At 36.7% G+C, this 19,808-nt stretch overlaps 2 protein-coding genes across 3 annotated transcripts in view; one reads left to right on the top strand and one right to left on the bottom strand.

Moving 5' to 3' along the window:
- Nucleotides 1-629: 629 nt before the first annotated feature.
- On the bottom strand, nt 630-3,599 carry ap4s1 (adaptor related protein complex 4 subunit sigma 1). The gene is made up of 6 exons (XM_056477722.1): nt 3,442-3,599; nt 1,554-1,744; nt 1,174-1,260; nt 1,010-1,078; nt 909-920; nt 630-817 (listed from the first exon to the last, which is right to left on the bottom strand). The coding sequence occupies exons 2-6, from the start codon at nt 1,689-1,691 to the stop codon at nt 689-691; spliced, it is 435 nt and encodes a 144-aa protein (XP_056333697.1). The 5' UTR covers nt 1,692-1,744; nt 3,442-3,599; the 3' UTR covers nt 630-688.
- strn3 (striatin, calmodulin binding protein 3) overlaps nt 2,516-19,808 on the top strand; it is a 36,530-nt gene continuing 19,237 nt past the window's right edge. The window contains exons 1-3 of one of the 2 annotated variants that reach the window (XM_056477720.1): nt 2,516-3,060; nt 18,278-18,381; nt 18,535-18,608. In XM_056477720.1, coding sequence (XP_056333695.1) covers nt 2,782-3,060; nt 18,278-18,381; nt 18,535-18,608 — 457 coding nt within the window. In that variant the 5' untranslated portion in view covers nt 2,516-2,781. The remainder of the gene's footprint in view (nt 3,061-18,277; nt 18,382-18,534; nt 18,609-19,808) is intronic. The other variant, XM_056477719.1, reaches the window with a different exon arrangement.

The raw sequence follows: 19,808 nt of genomic DNA, 5'->3' as shown, positions 1-19,808 counted from the left end.
GTGAAATTGTGGAGATCTAGAGCAGGGGTCACCAATCTCAGTCCCGGAGGGCAGGTGTCCTTGCAGGGTTTAGCTCCAACTTGCCTCAACACACCTGGCTGGGTGTTTCAGGTATACCTAGTAAGACCTTGATTAGCTCGTTCAGGTGTGTTTGATTAGGGTTGGAGCAAAAATCTGCAGGACACCGGACCTCCAGGAACAAGTTTGGTGACCCCTGATTTAGAGTTTATCAAAGGGCGTCCGTGGTGGACTGAAAATTCAGTGCATCGCCATGGAGGAGGAAGTACTTATAGCTCAGCCAATGTCTGATCTGCCAGAAAAATTCACATGTTCGATGACATTCCTCTCCTGAAGACATCTACATGCCAACATTGAGTCACAGTCATAGCGCCACCTGCTGACACAAGGAAGTTTGGCATAAATCTGTGATTTGTCTCAGGGTTTTTTTTTTTATCTATATCAGCTTAAATTATTATTGTCCACTGTTCTCTGTTATCCTAAGGCCACTGGGTGGTGGTGAGCCCAAGTGCGAGGTCCTTTTCATTGCTGCTTGCAGCTTTAATTATTATTATTATTATTATTATTATTAAACCAGTTTGCGACTGAACTGAAGATGAGGTTTAGAATGGTGACACACAGAAAAACACATTTATTTGTATTTGTAGCAAAACAATAATTTAACATCAGCTCAGCTTTCAGTCATCTTGTCCAGGGCCAGTAGTGGTGCCAGTACTCGGTTCTTATTGGTCTCCACGATGTGTCCGTTTAGGATCATTTCATCAAGAATAATGTGTACTTTGTCTAAATTAAACATGATCTGATTTTACATTAAGGAATGAAACACTTCTAACGTGTAAAATTAAAGACATAATAGACATTTTTTTAATCATTTGACTTTTAAAGGATACGTCCAGCTCACTCTGTTAAAAGAAGGAACAGAACAGTTTATTAGAAGTGATCTTTTCTAAGGAAAGATGTCATTTACTATTATTAAAATGCTAGCACTTACCACACGGCTGAAATATTTGTCTAGCACCTCCACAAAGTTGTGTACAAGCTCATAGATTGAGAGTTCATTCTGTGAGGAAGAGCCAGAGATAGTAAATCACTTCAAAATCCACGAATACTGATACAAATGAGGATGTCATTTCGTCAATAATATGAACAACAAACCTCATTTTCAGTGATGCCAACAACAATGAAGAGAGCTGCATATTGGCGATAGACCAGTTTATAATCCTTATACTCTACAAATGAACACTGAAGAAGAAATACAAGAGCCTGTTAAAGACACTCAACAGCTAATTTATATTCTGAAGAATTAAGGGCTGCTTCACAAAAGTAAATTAAACTGAAAATCTCATAGAACTCCACATACATGTCAATTATGTGTAGAGATTACAGCATGTTCGCTATGTTTGATTGTTTCTGTTGTTTATCATTAAACTTCCCCCTGAGGGCTCCGGGATTTTATTCATAATATCTTGCACCGCAAACAATGGCTGCTGATGCAAAGTTGTATGGTTAACCGTTAGTAGGGAAACATGACTGACCTCTTCCTTCCTCCGGGCCAGACATCCACGCACCACGTCAGCCTCCAGAGCTGCTCTCTTCCCAAGATCCACTGCTTCATAATACTTGGACAGGCGAGTCTGCCCCTGTTTGTTCACCATCAGCAGGAACTTGATCATAGTGACTCAGTGGTGTGTGTGTGTGTGTGTGTGTGTGTGTGTGTGAGCCACCACTGGAAAAGAAGAGACAAATGAACATCAGTACTTTTAAATAAATATTATTATATTATTTTTTAGTAACCAATAAAAACCTATTGTAAAATAATAATCATAATGCTGTCAAGAAAGCCTTTCCTTTTCATGTTTTTAGCATTTGAATACCTGAAGTTGTTATTATTGTATTATTGAAGCAATGTAAATCTTAAAAATTAATGAAATCTGATTTTACAACACTTTATACGAGATTCCCACAGGTGACCAGACACGTTGAAAAACATTTATTTTCGGGGTTTTTTTTTTTCTTAAGTGTACATAATATTAGAATTTATAAGTTGCTGTTATTTATTTTATGTGGAAAAACTAAACATTTAAAATGAGCAAAACTGACTACACATAAAAAAAGAATCCTTTAAATTAACAGCGCTGGTCATGTGATGTCAACATGGCAGCGTCCCTGAGGGAGCGACCTACACCATGTAGGGAAAAAAACTAAATATAAACTGCTGTAATTCTTAAAAAATAATTACAATTGCTGTAATTGTATTTAACATTTAAACTTGAACCGATTGTACTTTTTTAAATTAAAGCAAGAAACAACATTCTCAACAGATGCTATTTATTATTTTAAGTACTTTCCCCTATATATACTCTATACGTTTATAGATCTTTTTCAACGACACATTTTTATAGCCTCATCATCAGGTCAAAAAATATAGACACAAAGCGCATGCGCAGAGTCTGTACGTCGTCAGTCTGGATTCGGATGACTCGAGAGCGCGCAGGGCTGGGTGAACGCGTCCCATCATGCAGCGCGCGCGCCAGTCCTCCCTCACTCGCTCGCTCACCCCCGCAGTAGGAGACTCACATCCAGGGATCGGACTAATGGCGGCCGGCAAATCCGTGCGTTGACACGAAATCCACAACAGCCGCTCAGGTGCCAGCCTATTCGGTTGGGCGCAGGGCGACGTCGCATCGCTACGCGAACGGTAAAAAAGGGAGGGTTGAGGGGTAACAATCGGCGACTTCTAGCAGGACTTTCCTATTTTTAAACATGGATGAACAGCCCGGAGGAGGAGGAGGAGGTGGTGGAGGAGGAGGAGGAGGAATGGCCGCCCAGAGGCAGCAGCAGCCCGCACCGCAGCAGGGCAACAACAGCATTAATCCTCAGATGAACAGCGCTGGAGGAGCGCCTATGGTTCAGCAACAGCAAGACGAGATGCCCAGGCCCCAGCAGTACACCATCCCGGGGATTTTACACTACATCCAGCACGAATGGGCCCGTTTCGAGATGGAAAGGGCGCATTGGGAAGTGGAGAGGGCCGAGCTCCAGGTAACGTAACAGACTTTTGGATTTTGCTGACACACTGGTTGGAAACCCCAAATCGGGGCATCGGTCGTCAACTCATCGGTTGCTTTAATTAAAAGCTTGAGGTTGCCTTGCTAAACAATTTACTATACATCTCGTGAGCTTCCTGTCCACCCTGTTTACATTACATTTTAACACTAGCAGTTATGTCAATAAACAAATCTTTATTCACTTGAAACACACGAGAAGTATTTAGCATGTCTATATTGCTATACAGCAATCTAGTAACGTTATGTCGAGTCGCTCACTCGTTCCTAGTGTGGATGTGCTAAGCTAAGCTAACATGACACCGCTGTATTGGCGATAATACGCGACACCCGCTACAATGGATTCAGTTTATCTTACCCACGATCACAGAAGCAGATGCAATAGTTGTTTGTTGCGGATTTATTGTGTCGCCGGACGCGTCTGTCAATGAAAGCCAGCAGACTTGGTCAACTATTCTCTTGTTCTGCCATTTTGTTTTGGTCAATATGGCGTCCGTATGGGTCGCTTTTTTATTGATCCATCCTACTAGCGCTCACTTTCACACCCTGCTTTATTTTTAGTGTGTCACACTGGATATTTTATAAGAATCAGAAGAAAAATATGCCTTTCTGATTAGCTTGAGGGTTGAAGAAATAGTTATCACAAAAATGCAGAATGACAGCGACGGTCACCATTCATGTTCATTGATGGAACGTAACGTTGCATTTAAAGTGAATGGAGTTTGAGGCGAGTTGCTAACACTCTGACTGATATCAGCACTTGTGTTACACATACGAGAGACAGAGTGTGTTAAACCGGTTTGGAACAACTCGAGGGTGTGTAAACGATGACATAATGTTCATTTTAGGTTAACTATCCTTTAAAAACTATATGAGCAGATAGGCTTTGTAGTTTAGCTTCTGGTCCAGATTAGCAAACGCATTTGTGATGAATCACTGGCATTATTTAGATAAGTGTCAGTACTTCTGTTTGTCACTGTCCTTTTTGTCATTATTTACTCACCCTGATGTTATTCCCAACCTGTATGACAGACTTTGTATAAAACAAAAACAAAACACGCTTGGCAGAATAACAAACCAATTTACAGTTGACCTGTATTATATTTAGAAAATAACTTTATCAGTTAAATAATTTGTGTTATGGAGGTGCTGCACACAACATTTGATCAAAATTGTTGTTATTGACAGTCAAATAATTAATAGATACAGTAACGTTTACTTGTGTAAATTATAACCATGGTTTTATTGTAGTAAAAGTGTCATTACTATGTTTTTGGTGCATTGATTACCAATTGTATCACTACAGTTTTACTACAAAAACCCTGGTTAAGCTATGGCTTAACCACAGTTACCGTGGTTTTTAGTTTTGTTAGTAAAGTTCCCTTGTTCTTGGAGAATTATTTTATTCAAAGTTCTGTCATCATTTGCTCACCTCCCTTTTTAAACATATTAAGAGTTTCTTTATGTGGGGGCATAAGCTATTTTGAGAAATGTTGTTTTTTTGCCCATGAAGAATAATGCAAACCGAATGAGTTTATTTACCAACAAACATTGTTGGTCCTTTTTCGCCCAATGACTTTTGTATTTTTTGCTCATCTCTCACTTTGACAGAGTTATTTTTGGGTGAACGAGTGTGTTATGACAGCCAAATCTCCATTCTTCTTGTATTAATGGGTGTAGCTGTCATATTTTCAGCCTACTAGAGATGAGGATGGCAGTGTAGCTTTTGTGAATGAGGAAAGGAGCTGGCAGGACTTGGCATTATGTAAACACAGTCAGTCTTCATTTCGGAGGCTAAGGAGTCTCTTCACCACCCCTGTACAGACTTGTTTTGTGACATACTTTCAGAATGACTCCCACCTCAAAACTAATGGGCACTTTTCATTAGAGGAAGTCAGCCCTCCCACACTCATACTGATGCAGGTCCTAAAAAGAGGGTTGGTCTTGTTTATCTGCTTTGCATTCCATAATTCCGATGTTCACTTGCCATCTAACCATTAGACGCATACCGTACATACCACAAACGAAATGCTGCAAGTTAAACCAAATCAAATCATGTTGCCAAATATGAGTGCTTTGATTCTCCAGCTTTGCATGCAGATGCTTAAGTCCATTACCAGGTGCTGCTCTTCAGTGCAGGAGACATTGCTAATGTTATAATGGATAGTGGTTGTGTGCTACTCTGATACTGTCTGGATCTAATTGATGTGAAACTCTTCCTGTCAGCTTGCTTGGCTAGTAGGCATAGCTCTTAGCAGAGATGTCCTGAGCAGTCACATCAGGAACGGGCCTGATCGCTGTTATCTGGGTTAGCTCAGGGTTTGTAGGTCATGCTAGCACCATCTTCAGAGTCATAATGGCTCATTGCACATCTCTAATCAAAGCTACATTTGAAACTCTTTTTTTTGAATGTCTGTAAATCCCCTTTTCTTTCATATAGTGAAATATTCAATTTATGGGTCATATTACTGAATTCTACATGTGACTTCCTAGTTGATCTGTAAAAGAATATAGGTAGGAGTATTATTTGAGGGACTTTTATGTTGGAAAATCAAAACGTTACAAAATGTTACGTTAATGCCAAAAGAGCTGTTTTCTACTGTAAGGTCAGTGTGTTAGACACTGAAAATAATGGATGTATATCTGTTATCATAATGCACTAAACTCCATAACTTGTGCAGGCCGCTTGGCATGGGATGATAACAGTTTTCAAGGTATACAGTGGTTTGGAAAAGTGAAGGTTTTAAAACTGGCAACGTTTTATCATACTGTCAGTCTCATAGCAGTCCATGCCTACAAGCTGCCAATTTAAAAAAGTATTTTAAAAGGTTGTTATTTTGTCAAAATTAACGCATGTGATTAATCCCAAAAAATTAAGATGTACATTCTTTTTTAATGCAATTTAATTGTTTGATAAGGTTTGACCTGAATTTTTTGCCCTCATCACATCCATATCATTGTGTGATAAGAGTAAAGTGAACGCCAGTTATTTGATGGCTCAAGACACAACACCTAGTGTTAAAGTTTCGTTATAAAAAAGCTTCTAGTTTGGATAAAACCAATGTTGTGTTGTGCACTTATTGTAGGGATGAACTGTTCTTCCACTGAGGGTGCTTTCACACCTTGGGTCGATTGCCTGGTCCAAACCCAAGTTCTATTGCCAATATATTTTTATGGATGTTAGCAAATAACCCAGTGCTGAGACACAATAGATGAGAAAAGCAGCACAGCTCCATTAACAACAACAAAAACAGCTACAAGGCTAATTGATTCCATTACTAGATGGATTTTCACAGACTGCAGACCCATCAACATCGTTTAGGACCATACCCGTTATCGTCTAGGACAGGGATGCCCAAACTAGGGCTCACAGTCCAAAGTTGGCCCACAGATTTGGCCCACCATCCCATCTGAGAAGAGAGGAAGAACGATGTTTGTTTGTTTGTTTTTATTGTTAAAAGCTAACTGAAATTAAATGTTTCACTTAAATGCTGTAAATTAATCAGATTTAGTTTAAGAGTGCTTTCACATTTGTAGTTCAGTTCCTTTGGACCAAGGGCAACATATGATACATTGTTGCATTTTCTGCCGTCTTTGGGTGGTTTTCACACCGCACTGATTGCATTGGTCCGAACCAGTTAAAAAGAACCAAAATGCAGTCATCTGACAAAATCCACATCACTCATTGGCCAGATGTTGTGGAACTCATTTCCTAAACCGCTTTTTGATTGGTCAGAAATGCCAATGAAACTCCCGCAAGTAAACAAACCGGCAGACACAAAATGTCGCTTTTTACTGTGGAGCTACGACTGCGCTGACTGATTGTATCCCTGCTCATAGTATACTATATAGTTTGTATACATCTCTTTAGACAAACTATACATTTCGAAAATGAAACGTGGCTGGGGCTGAAAAACAATGTTTTATTGTATTGCACGTCACTTCAGGAGGAAGGCGTAAATCAATTTTGCTAAACAGCGACATGGTCATCTTGCGGAAATATTAGCAACGATCCATCAGGTAATATTTTTCCCTCTCTCTCTCTCTCTCTCTCTCTCTCTCTCTCTCTCTCTCTCTCTCTCTCTCTCTCTCTCTCTCTCTCTCTCTCAACAAACATTTTTCCTCCACGCCCCTTAATGCACAGCGCATCGGCCTACGGCAGCTGGATTACTCTAAAAAGGCACAGTACTTTTTGCGGTTGGGTCTGTTTTAGTTCGGATCATATTCTCACCACAAACTAACTGCTCCAGGGTTCGTTTAAAAGCGTACCGAGACCACCTCTTCAAGTAGGTCTTGGTACGCTTTTTTGGTCTGCTTTTGGTGTGCACTCGAGTGCGATCGCTGAATTCACACCGGCCCAAACGAACCGCACTAAGGGAAAACGAACTCTAGTGCGTTTCAACCGAATTAAATAAGGCAGGTGTAACAGCACCCTAAATGTACATACTGTCACCCTACACATAGACAACAATCAAGGCAAAGGCAGATTCTGCTTGACTAGTTTATTCATCATTGAACTCCACTGTGTTAAAAATGTAATTGTTTTTATTACAATAAGTTATCATTTTAATTAAATGTTATACTGCATTAGTTAATATGATTTGAAGTAATGTTTTCTATTTAATTTTAAGTCTTAAGAAATAAACTAGGAAATTACCCATTGCAACTTTAATGTAATATACAGTAGCTTAGTATATTTAACTTCGGCCCATAATATTTGGCTTTTGGCCCTTTATAAAAAAAAAAGTTTGGGGACCTCTGGTCCAGGGCAACTAGTGTGATGAAAATACATGAACTGTACAACATTACAAAAGCTAAACAAAGTGAAAGTTGTCCAGATCACTAGACAGCAGTATGTAAGCAAAACTACTTTGGTGTAAAAGCATACCTTCTCGATCTGTACTCATTCACTTTAATCAAGTTAAAAGTAATACATAAAGAGTAAGATAACAAAACTAGCAGATCTGTTTCCTTAACTAGATTGTCGTGCATTTCTTTATTTCACCACAGCATATTTACAGTAAAATGCAATATTGTGATTACTCTCTATTATTGAAAGACCATGATTGAGATTAATGCTTTAAAATGTTTTAATCAATTGACAGCCCTGTTTTTATTTCCCTTTCTTTTTAATAAGCTTCGCTTAAGCATGTGTAGGCTAAGTGTTAGGGTTTGTCATTGGGCTTGGTTTCAATTTAGTTCTTCAAATAATGGTTCTTGACTTGATTAAATATGTAGTTAATACAGATGCCATTGATATTTTTAAAAATAAACAGTAGAACAAAATGAAAATTAGCAGACCAGTATATTATTAAGCTCTTATTAGGTCAGGTCACTTTTGTACATCAAAACCAAACCCAAGTATTTTAAATGCAAACAATGAATAGTCAGACTATGACTCTCAGAAAAAAAGATTAATTCTTTTAAAATCTGCATGTTATAATAGTGTCTAATTTAATAGATCATTTTTTAACTATTTTACCTTGCTTAATCATTATTTCATGCTATAAATGAAATGTAAAGATTTACTTTTAATATTCTGTTCGCTTTGACGTATATACACGTTTTCACTTACATAAACATTATACTATTACATTTCCAGTATATTTCCATTGTACTATTATTAACCCTCTAGGGTCCCCTCATTCAGCTGTTTTTCCCCCACAGCAGTCAGATTATTTTTAGTGTCTGTGTTCAGTTTGCACAGCTGAAATGCTGTTCTGCCGATCTTTAAATCAGCTAGGTGACAGAGATTTCCAGCAAGCATCAGTGAGTTGCTTGGAGCCATGAGCAGCCAGCTGTTAGTGACCATATGTGTACTAGCCATCCTCACACTCTGCTGACATTAGCAATGCTCTTTTAAAACAACAGTTCCTTAGTATTACCTGCCAACACTTCTCACTGCTTATGTGAGTGAAACTGAATTACAAAAAAATGTTGGTCTAGTCAAGTTATTCCAGTCATAAGTTTCTGCTATAATATGTAAAAAATGTCGAAATTTGAACTGCTCATGTCCTGCTCTAAAACACACTTGGCTCATTAATATTTAGATCTTAATGCATGTGTCCCATTACAGGGATAAACAAAGTTGGTAATCTGATCAGTTTAGGTTGCATGTATGTTTGTTGGATAACTCTTGACTGTTAAATGTGTGCCTTAACAGAAGACTATGCTTAACTAGACACGGTAGTGTTATAGAATGTTTTATAATGCCCCCTTTCATGCTTTTTCTGATGTTAGCTTGATTGTAGTGTTCAATATAGTGTAAAAGTTTTTCATGGTTGTAAATATCTAAGGCCCAGTTCTCACCTGTATTAATAAGATGTGTTTTGGTTAATTCGATCACAAGTGGACAACACTAAGTACAGGAGTAAGTGGGGTGTGAAACGTTTTGAGCTTGTCCACTTTTGGCAACATCCAGAGGTTGACCACATAGTGTGGATGTTCATGTGGTCAAATGCATTTAAAAAGATGTTAAAGACCTCATTTCTGCCTACTCAATGTATAAAATTGATCTGGTGCTTTTAATATGTTTTTTTACAGCACTGGTTCTCAACCATGTTCATCGAACCCACCAAACACTGCTTGTTTTGCAAGTCTCCTTACACAAATAGCCCCTTTTCACTGACATACAGTACAGTACGGTACAGGTTGGTAAGGGTACTTAACCGTACGTTTCCACTGCCAAAAGGGTACCATTGGTGTATGACAGAAAGTTTTAGTCTATGTCATTCTCGCTCAAGGAAATCTTGCTCAAAGTAAAGCTGTACGGGTCGTTCACATATCATATGAGAAGCACTTCTCACAAAACAGATGCTTTATATACATAAATACTTGTATATAAATGTTCATTACTAACCTTTCCATAAACATAATTTGATTATAACTGCAGATCAATGTCAGTGTCAAATAGCCTACAATAAATGCAACATATATGAACACATACAGACACTTACAGTCTCCGATATGTTACCAATTACAGAAAAACTACACATTTAGTCCTTATTTGGGTTCAAAAACAACTTTTGTCGGGCTACCCTTTTGTCTGGCTATGTACCCGTTGCAAAGGGTACCCAAAAAGTGGTATGATACGGTTTGCTTTTTGGTACCTTTTGACAGTGGAAATGGTCATAAACACACGTGATTCAGCTCATTATTTCATTAACATATTCTCTAGGACCTGAAATGTTTGTGTGAGACAAAGGAGATACGCAAATTGTGCAGTTTATGGGACTCCAGTCTATAAAAATTGCGCTAGCTTTCACAATATTAGATTGAAAGATCAGAGAAAGCCAATAGTGGAGGAACTATGATGTCATCTTGTAGGCCAATCGACTGCTAGCATTACACTGGTTCTGTCAAAGCAATCGCAACAAGGTGAGTTGTGTGATGTGATTAGTGTAAATGTTGCATACGTTAAGTATGTCAAATGAAGGCATTCCTCCACTCTATATCCACCCATAAGACCCTTCATCATCAGTGAAGTGGTTGAAAATAAACAGAGACATTTGTCAAACCTTATGCTAGGTGTGAACAATAATTTGACTTCTTTGTCCACCTGTTATCAGATCAATGAAACTCATGGTAATCTAGTATCTATATCATTTGCAAATATTTGAGAATTGTAGCAAAGTGACAGCCAGCTTCTTTGTGTTCCCTTTTGACTTGAATTTTAGTTTGACTTGGCTGAGTATAGCTCACTCCACACTCATACTGCTGATTGGGAAAGATGTCATATCTTGCAAAACAACATCTTCATTTCAGCCTTTGTGTTGATCATTGACATTTTTGCTTCATGTTTTATGTTGTGTTGTACGTAATATATGATATGGCATGTTATCAGTTCTATGCTACCGCATACACTCAGGGGAGCAACGTTGATTTATATTGGATTTATATTCACTGGTTACAGTCAATACAAGTGATGCAGTCTACTGAAATTTCTGCAACTGTTGGAGAGAAGAACTTAAGTGTGCCTTTTGGTTTCTCAAAAGTAAATGCAAGACATGTTAATAGTAGTATGTGAGGGCTGGATTGAGTGCACATTTATAACTGAAAATATTAGCATGTATTTATGTACTGGGGGGATGAGGAAAAGAGGTTGGGAATCACTCATCTACACATTTACCAGACATGTCATGTGAAAAGAACTTTTAAAAAAAGCATTTACCATTTTTCTTTTTGTTCCTTGTTATTCACTCTTCATTTTTATCCATCATGAACTGTTTTTTTTTAGACTGCAATATTTTTAGGTTTCTCTACTGTCTTATCAGCATTAAGACTTTCCTATTACTCTTTGTTGACTATTGTAAAATGCTTTGACTGTGAACAAAAAGTGGAAGCAAAGAGCACTAAACAAATAAAGACTGACTAGTTTAGTCCCTGATATGCAAGCTGGATCAGTATGACTAGCTAATACTGCAGATTCTTTTGTTGGTCTCTGCAGATTTATTATAATTTAACTTGCTTACACGTATAATAGCCTCGTCAGAGGATTCTGAATTGGGCAATAAAGCATATAATATAAAGAATAACAGTATGAGACAAAATCTAGTATTTATTATTTGTGACAGTGTTTCTATAAAATTACACTTAAGCACAATTATAGGCTCGGCAGAATGTCTAATCATTTAAAAATAAAGGTACATACTTTAGGTTCACTACACTGCCGTTCAACTGTCTGCAGTTAGTAAGTATAACTTTACAAAAAAAAGATTACATTTTACATTTAAGTTACTTTGCTTTTTATTTTTCAGAGTACTACTTTTTTCTTCTTTTTTTTACCAAAAATCCTGTAGCACAGCTGTTTTCAACTTTTTGTTTAATGTGTAAGCGTAGGGCTGGGCGATATTGCAAAATAAATTACAATATCATGTTTAATATCATTCAATATTGATAATTATTGATTTTTTTTTTAACAATCTATTTAGGCATATTAGGATTTTGTTTAACCACTTAATTTTCATTTACCAACATTACTAAGGCAAATAGTTTTAGTAGTCAAAACCAAAAATATTTAAACAAAATTTCACCTTTTTATAATAAAATAAGCATAAGTGTTAATGAGACTCAAACTTGATCAAATAAAATATTACAAAGTGTGTGCAGTGGTAAAGTGTAAATGCTGAACAATCAAAGCAAACTTTACGGTGTGAATAATAATGATAGAGTAAACCTCAAACTCTGTAAACAAAAGAAATTATGATAATCAAATCTGAGCTTTCAAGTAGAGGGACCAGTCATCATTATTCTAATACATATTGCAACATTACAAACTGTGAAGTTGGATGACTACATTAACACAATGCTAAAAAAATCTTTTGGGGTGCCAGTGGCTGTGATGCACAAGAAAAGAAACCAAGAAGCCACTTTGCTGACGTCCTTACATTCTTTTTTTATTTACAAACTCCTCACTGCTGCTAGCCACCGCACTCATTTTTGCATATGTTGTTATTCTGACCTATTGCTCTTCCCTGCCGTCTTGCTGTAACTAGGCGACCTTCGACCATTTTTTCAGAGTATGACAAACGGACAAACCATTGCTGCAGCCCCGATACAAATTTTTTGAGAAAAGTAAAATGCACTGTAGTGTTTGTCTGAGGTTATTAGCCTGTCATTATCACTAAAATGTGTACATTCCATACAAAGTGTGAAGCAGATTAGTTAGTTCTAGTTAAATGGTGTGCCCGCAGCACAGATATTTTCAGCGATAATGCACAGCACTACTATGATTACAGAATGTTATCGCTGTTATAATTCACTTACTTTTTAATACATTTTGATGCGATTATAATCTGCTTTTAAAAAAACAACGACTGAATTATTTGAATGAGAAGCTGTAGTGTAGCCATGGCGGGATGAATGTTGGTGTGGCGCGGAAGAATGAATGTAGCCGAAACCATGCCCATATGCGCGTCATGCAAGTTGCACGCCTCCATTGGAAATGAAAAACTGACATGCTTATACTGGCATTCCTTCCAAGGCGCACGCTCAGCAGCCACATTTTAATAAAACTATAGTGCTTCATACCTGAAACTCGATATTGACAATGGTGTTTGGTCAATAAATACCAATTTTAATGCCCAGTCTTATGTAAGCACTAAATCAGTATTATAGAATGTTTTCAAATTGTCATTGCCAAGCAAGTCAATGACTCTTTTACTTATTTACCCCAAACTTACAAATGCAAATTTATTGTTTAGAAACACATATACGCCCTTAATAGTTATGTAGTTCAGCCTTAAGTTGGGCTGCACACAAGTTTCAGAGGTGTTTGTGCAATATTTTCTGTATCGTTTTCATGTTGGTAAGACTACCTCCATGTAGGCATGGGCAGGTATAAGATTCTGATGGTATGATAACCTTGGATAAAATGATCACAGTTTCACAGTATTGTGATAACTGCTATAAAATATATTCTTTTTAAATGTCTGGGTAAAAAACAAAACCTTTTTCCCTTTTTAACACAATATATTTTATTTTAAGAAACATTTGTAATATTTTGGAGCAGTAAACATGTCGGGCTAAATAATTCAAATGAATAATTGACTGCTGTCTTTATTAGTTTTATAAACAGAGTTTTTTTACAATTTAAAACAGCATCTTTGGATATCTTTTCTGTTGGAGACACTGTTGTCCTAAAAATGTAAATAAAAATAAATCAAACATATACCTTAGGAACGGTATAGCAGAACTTTTTGGCAGCTTGACTTTTCAAACCACGGTATACCTTAAAAACGGTTATCGTCTCATGCCTACTTAGATGTCTGTCATGGTTTTTGACAAACCAATTAGTGAGATTTGGCATTCTCAGACAAAGTTATGTTCTCGTAGCCGAGCTTTCAAGTATACCAACCTACAGTTTTGACAGTTACCTTTCAAGGTAGAGGCCATTTAGGGGACATTTTTCCTGTAGTATGAGTCTAGAGTGAGTTAAAAGAGAAAAAAACTCCTGTAGTGGAAAAGCTTTCGTTTGAATGTCTGTCTTTATCATGTCTTTCTATTAAACATTACAGGTTAGCCTAGTCTCGTCATTATCTTGTTAAACTTTCTGCTGTTTGCTCTATAATCTGACAACTGTACGCTGGAATGTGTTATGCGTCGGTGAGGGCTATTCTTGCCCCGTGTGCTGCAGCTTGCTCCTTTGTAAGGCTCTAGTTTTGGCCAGTGATCTCACTATGTTTCCCCCAGGCTGCCTGTGAGGCGTCTCAGTGGAGTGACCTCACACTTTGATTCCAGCTCTGTGAACATGGATTGTGAAAGCTCACTTCTGTCTCTAACACTCTGTCTTCTCAACAACTTTATCATCTCTTATACTTTACAGTGACAATCAGTATTACCATAGCTACTGCGTTATTTACAGATGTAAACAGTGTATTTCAGTCTGCGCATTAGCCTTTGGTTCAGATCGTGAATGCTGTCATACACATGGTGTGCTTTTGAGCCAGGCAGGCCTCTGTCTGTCAGTCTCGTTCCAAAATGTCTATAGTCTGAAGACAAGTACAGACAGCTGTCTTGTGTGAAAACTTCATCCAAGAACGTAATTGCTTTGAGCTCCCAAACAAGCCAGCCTGTGTTCTGTCTTCTCTTGGTCAAACATCTTTCTTTGGATTCTTTCATTGCTTGAGTAATGTCTAGAGTTTTGAAAATGTATTTATGTTGATTTATATGTTCTATTTAATTGTAACCCCCAACCTGTAAACTCCCTAATGAGAAATACTCACGTCATTGGAGAAAATCGTTAAAAATCGTCGTTTCTGACGTTCGCAGTTTTGTGTGAAGTAAGAACAACACTATAAACTATAAATAAATTAGAATATTTTACACTTGGGCTGCTTTCACACCTGTAGATCCCTGTTTCGGAAGAAAACTATTGATTACAATTATTACAATGTTTATTTTTGTTCTTTGGTGTGGTTCGCTTTCACATGCAAAGTTTCTAAATGGACCAAAATAGCTAAAACTAGTCACCTGCGAGTAAACTCAACTCGCATTGGAGTTTCACGGTTTATTTTGCAGAGTCCCACTCCGCTGTCATGCGTCCTTATTGTAATTTATGACGATGACCAATAAGACATTATAAACGAAAAGCTGCACTTTAATTTGAATGGAGACACCCTCAGATGTCGTCACCAAATATAAATCAGAAGTAAGACTTTCTCATACTGCCGCCGTTGGCTAGAATTATGCATTATAGGCTTTACATTATAGAGAGAAATAACAGACAAACCAAGACTGCAGTTCAGTCAATTTTCCTAACAGATAAACAGCTCTCTTTAATAGTTCAGCATGCTTTCACTTTTGTATTTGACATGAAACACACATTTACCGGTAGGAATGACATCTCGCTCTAGTCATCATTCTCTCTTTATATAGCCATATATGCCTATTACATAACCATAATGCACTGTGATATAGCCTGGTTCGTTAGTTTGTTGGATCGTATTGCTTTCTCACTACAATTGATCCACTCCAGAGTTCGTTTCAATCGAACAGAGACCATCTCATTCAGGTGATCTCGAACCAGTTGTTCGAGATCTGAGCGCGATTGCTGGATTCACATATGCCAAACGAACCGTGCTAACTGGGGAAATGCACCAGGTTCCGAAACGCAAGGTGTGAATGCACCCTTAAAATGCACTGAATGTTCAACTGTTTTAAACTAGTGATTTTTAAATCCTCAAACAAAAACTCTTTTGTGTTTTGAGTTTTTTTTTTTTTAACGTGTCTGTAAAAGGCCAGTTTTTCCTTGTTTTTTTTATTTTTTTCTCCAGGCAGCACCATTTTGATTCTTTTGTGATAATGAGATTTCCATCACACTGATTGTGTGAGCATTTAACAGTGTTATTAAATGATCAGTTCACCTCACAAACCCAAACATTCCATGTTTTTCCATCTTGTAAAAGCATTGTCAGTGTTTATTAGGGCTGCACAGTAAATCGATATTGCAATGTGTGCATTCGCAATAGTCCCATCACAGGATCACATCACATTGGGGAGTTAAGCTTATAGTTGATCAGCAATGAAGAACGTATGGTGTTATTTTACATTACATTTGATTATTTAATAATAGGCGTGGGACAAAACATTGATATGCTGAATTATCGTGATAATTCCACCTGTGACTTTCTTATCGATGTAGTAAAGTATTGATATTTAAAGGTACAAAAGATCTGAATTAATTATTCAGCCTTGCACTGCTACCATGTATCGCAGTATTCTAGTATATACATATACTACCATGTATTCTCGTAATGGAGGATAGGAAACATCTGCTGTTAATAAAAGAAATGCATCTCATAACTTTTTGATGCATTTACCCTTCATTTACAGATATCATGATATATTGTGGATGGTTTTCTTGTGGTATATATTGCAAGTATCTTGATCTATCATTACCAGGGGCAAAATATCATGATAAAAATACATCGTATTGTGTCGTATTACTGTACCTGAATATCTAACTACTTATTTCACTTTTATTTTTTGCTACATCTGTTTCTGCTTTCAATTTCTTTGATTCAAGATTATTCCAATCAATCTAAATGAATGATTTCATTTCAAATAGAGCTTTTCAAGTCATCTGACGAAATTGTATTCATATCACAATATATATCGCAGAAAAACAAAATATCACAATGCCAGATTTTTTTCAATATGGTGCAGCCCTAGTGTTTACCTTGTTTTGCTTTATTGTTTGCTTTATTGGAAACTGTTTGAATTTTGACAAGCGTTTCTGTTAGTAAATCTATTTACCTTGAAAAGTAACTACACTAATCAAGCTGTCTACTACAATAGCCGTGCCCCAAATGCTTGTTGTTGGTTAAGCAGGAAAGTGACTGACAGATTTGAGCAGACCATGTTTTGATGGCTCCTGTTTGCTCAGTCTTTACTCTTGGATAAGACAAAACCAAGAATGACATATTTATAGTAGTCAATGAACAATAAGGTGTTTTAAAAATTTATTTTAGCACAGAAATTCACATTTTATGATACACAAGTGAAGATGGTACAAGTGTATAAGTATTTAAGTCATGGTAAAAACATTATTATTTAAGTGTTTTGCACAAAAATATAGCAGTTTCAGTAAGATATTTCTCACAGTTGAGAAGACTATTGCTCTTTCTGTCTATCGCTACATTTTTAATATTTAAATATTCAATATCAACCACTCACAGTAAATTGAAAAATCCAAAGCAGCCAATATGTTGCAAATTTAATGTTTTCCTTCAATTTAGTGCTCTACACAATTGCTCTTTCCGCAAATGTTTGCATTATGCAACTATTGTTAATGATGTATAAATCAATTGACGTTACATGTTTTATTGATCAACAGCCTGTGTTATTCTGCAAGTTCCTATATCGATCACTTGAGGGGATGTGCTTTTATGTTTAAACAGTATTACACAATGCTCATTGGGCTTTTGCTGATCAGATATTTGAGCTTGACCATTAAATACTTTAGAACATAAGGTGAAGGTAGTGTTGACTCGATCAATGGACTGGCGTCTCGCTGTCCTGTTTGCTATGCTGTTTTTTTATGAGAATTAAAACTTGGGTTCTAATCAGTGAAATTAAGGAGGTGTATGTGCTACATACTTTCATTTAACAATAATATTACACCACTGAATTGTAATGGACAACTCAGTTTGGTTTCTACAAAAAGCACGCAGGATTTCCTCTGCTAGATTACCTGCCAAGCAAGTAAGGTTGTCATGAGAGTCTGCAGGAGCTCTTGTTCCTCCAGGAAGGCTGAGGGGTTGGTTGTCTATAAATACCCCTCCCCTTGCCTCCTTTCATTCACTTCCTGGCCTTTAAGAGGGGTCAAGTTGCACAGCTGCTCTCATTTGCTAATGTTAACCTGCTCTTTAGAGCTCAGTTCCTCTGGGCCACTGCCTTCCAGTGCCTTGTGTTGGTTCCTCTTAAGAAAATGAGATGAAATGATTTCGTATCCAGTCAAATCATGGTTATTGATTTGATTCAGACTGATTCACCGAGTTCACCAAGCAAACGATTGGTTCACAAATGTGTGTTCTTTTTTTTGTCAGATGTCAGCAAGAGCATGTCTGTTCCAGTGCCAAATTTGTTTCTCATTACGTACATTTCACAAGTTGACAACTCTGCTAAAATTTATATGCTCTGGTTTAACCTTTCTGTCACATGTTCTCATCATGACGTCTGTTTCTGTGTTGCAGGCCCGAATAGCATTCCTCCAAGGAGAAAGGAAGGGGCAGGAAAATTTAAAGAATGACCTTGTTAGAAGAATAAAAATGTTAGAATATGCGTTAAAGCAAGAAAGGTTTGTACTTTTTTTGTAATATTATTTATTGTAAACAAACAAAAAAAAAATCTACATTTTCTGTTCAAATTTATATTAAAAAAACATGTATATATGTGTGTGTTTGTATATTTATGCGTGTATTTTAACAAAGATTCTGTCTTTCATTTCCAGAGCAAAATACCATAAATTAAAATATGGGACAGAGCTTAATCAAGGTGAAGTGAAAATGCCTAGCTTTGAATCAGGTAAGAGGACCCAACCTATTTTTTAAAGTGTATGATATCAGTGTTCCCACGCTGCTTGAATGTGCTTAAAAGTACTTGAGTTTCAGACATATGGATTCAAGGCCTGGAAAATACTTAACAAATAAAGGTCCTTGAAAGTGCTTGAATAAAATTTGAAATAACAATAACATTTGTTAATGGTTTTATTTCAACAATTGTACTTTAATTGTCAAACAAGAATTAAAAAAAACTGAGAAATTCTTTAAAAAACCTACATTTAATTCTTGTACAGGAGCACTGACAAATAATGCACATTTTACCAACATTTCAGAAACTGCAGTTAAATATCACCAGTGTTAAAATTGTTAAAGTTCTTTAAACACAAAAATAATGTCAATGTAAGAAAGGAAATTAAGTGTAAGTGAAATATTAGTAAGGCCTTTCATGGCACTGCATATGCTGAGGTATGAATTACAGAGGTGCTTGATTTAAAATTAATGGTGCTTTAAAAAGTCCTTGAATTTGCAGTTCATGGAAGCATGGGAACCCTGTAATATACAATACAGTTCAAAAGTTTCAAGTCCAGCACCTATTGTATTTTTTTTTAACAATATATTCTTTTCACATGAGTGTTATGATGCATTTAACGGTCATCATAATCTTAAATTCTTGAAAGTTTTAAATATTTTTATTTTTTAACAAGCGTATGTACATTTAAATGTGTTTGCGTATGTGTTAAATCATCTTTGCATCAAATTACAAAAACCAAATTACCGCTTGTGCCAGGTGTTTGTAATGCAGCATCTATGGACAGGACAGTACATTTAATGTTGTTCTCCCTTCTGGCTGCTGTTATTAGTATCACACATTTTTTTTCCTTTTTCTGAAAGTCTTGATAACACCATCGTGGAGCAAATGGGATTGTAAAATAAATATTTGTTGTACTCTCCCATTCACTGCCCTGTAAGTTTACCCAACTATGACGCCTTCCGCTACTTAGAAACCCGAAAATGTGAAAAGGGTCAATTTGAAATATTATATGTAAATATGCCATATATTTCTGTTGAAGTGTAATTTTCAGCATAAATTCTTCAGTCCTGTTATTATTATTATCATTATTAATATTATTAAAAATGTTGCTAATACTAGATTAAACCAGATATAAACCATGATACATTTGTAGTCTATGTTTGATAGCTAGCAGCTTTTGAAAACTAACAG

This window comes from Danio aesculapii, chromosome 17, assembly GCF_903798145.1.
Source record: "Danio aesculapii chromosome 17, fDanAes4.1, whole genome shotgun sequence".
Taxonomy (NCBI): domain Eukaryota; kingdom Metazoa; phylum Chordata; class Actinopteri; order Cypriniformes; family Danionidae; genus Danio; species Danio aesculapii.
Note: the sequence above shows the minus strand (reverse complement) of the source record. Positions and strands in the feature narration are given on the sequence as shown.

Bases quoted from the DNA above. Each gene is read 5' to 3' on its own strand.
- ap4s1 (XM_056477722.1), bottom strand. From the start codon at position 1,691: ATGATCAAGTTCCTGCTGATGGTGAACAAACAGGGGCAGACTCGCCTG. The intron at 1,261-1,553 runs GTCAGTCATGTT...TTTCTTCTTCAG, and splicing joins TGGCCCGGAGGAAGGAAGAG to TGTTCATTTGTAGAGTATAA. The intron at 1,079-1,173 runs GTTTGTTGTTCA...TCTTCCTCACAG, and splicing joins TTGGCATCACTGAAAATGAG to AATGAACTCTCAATCTATGA.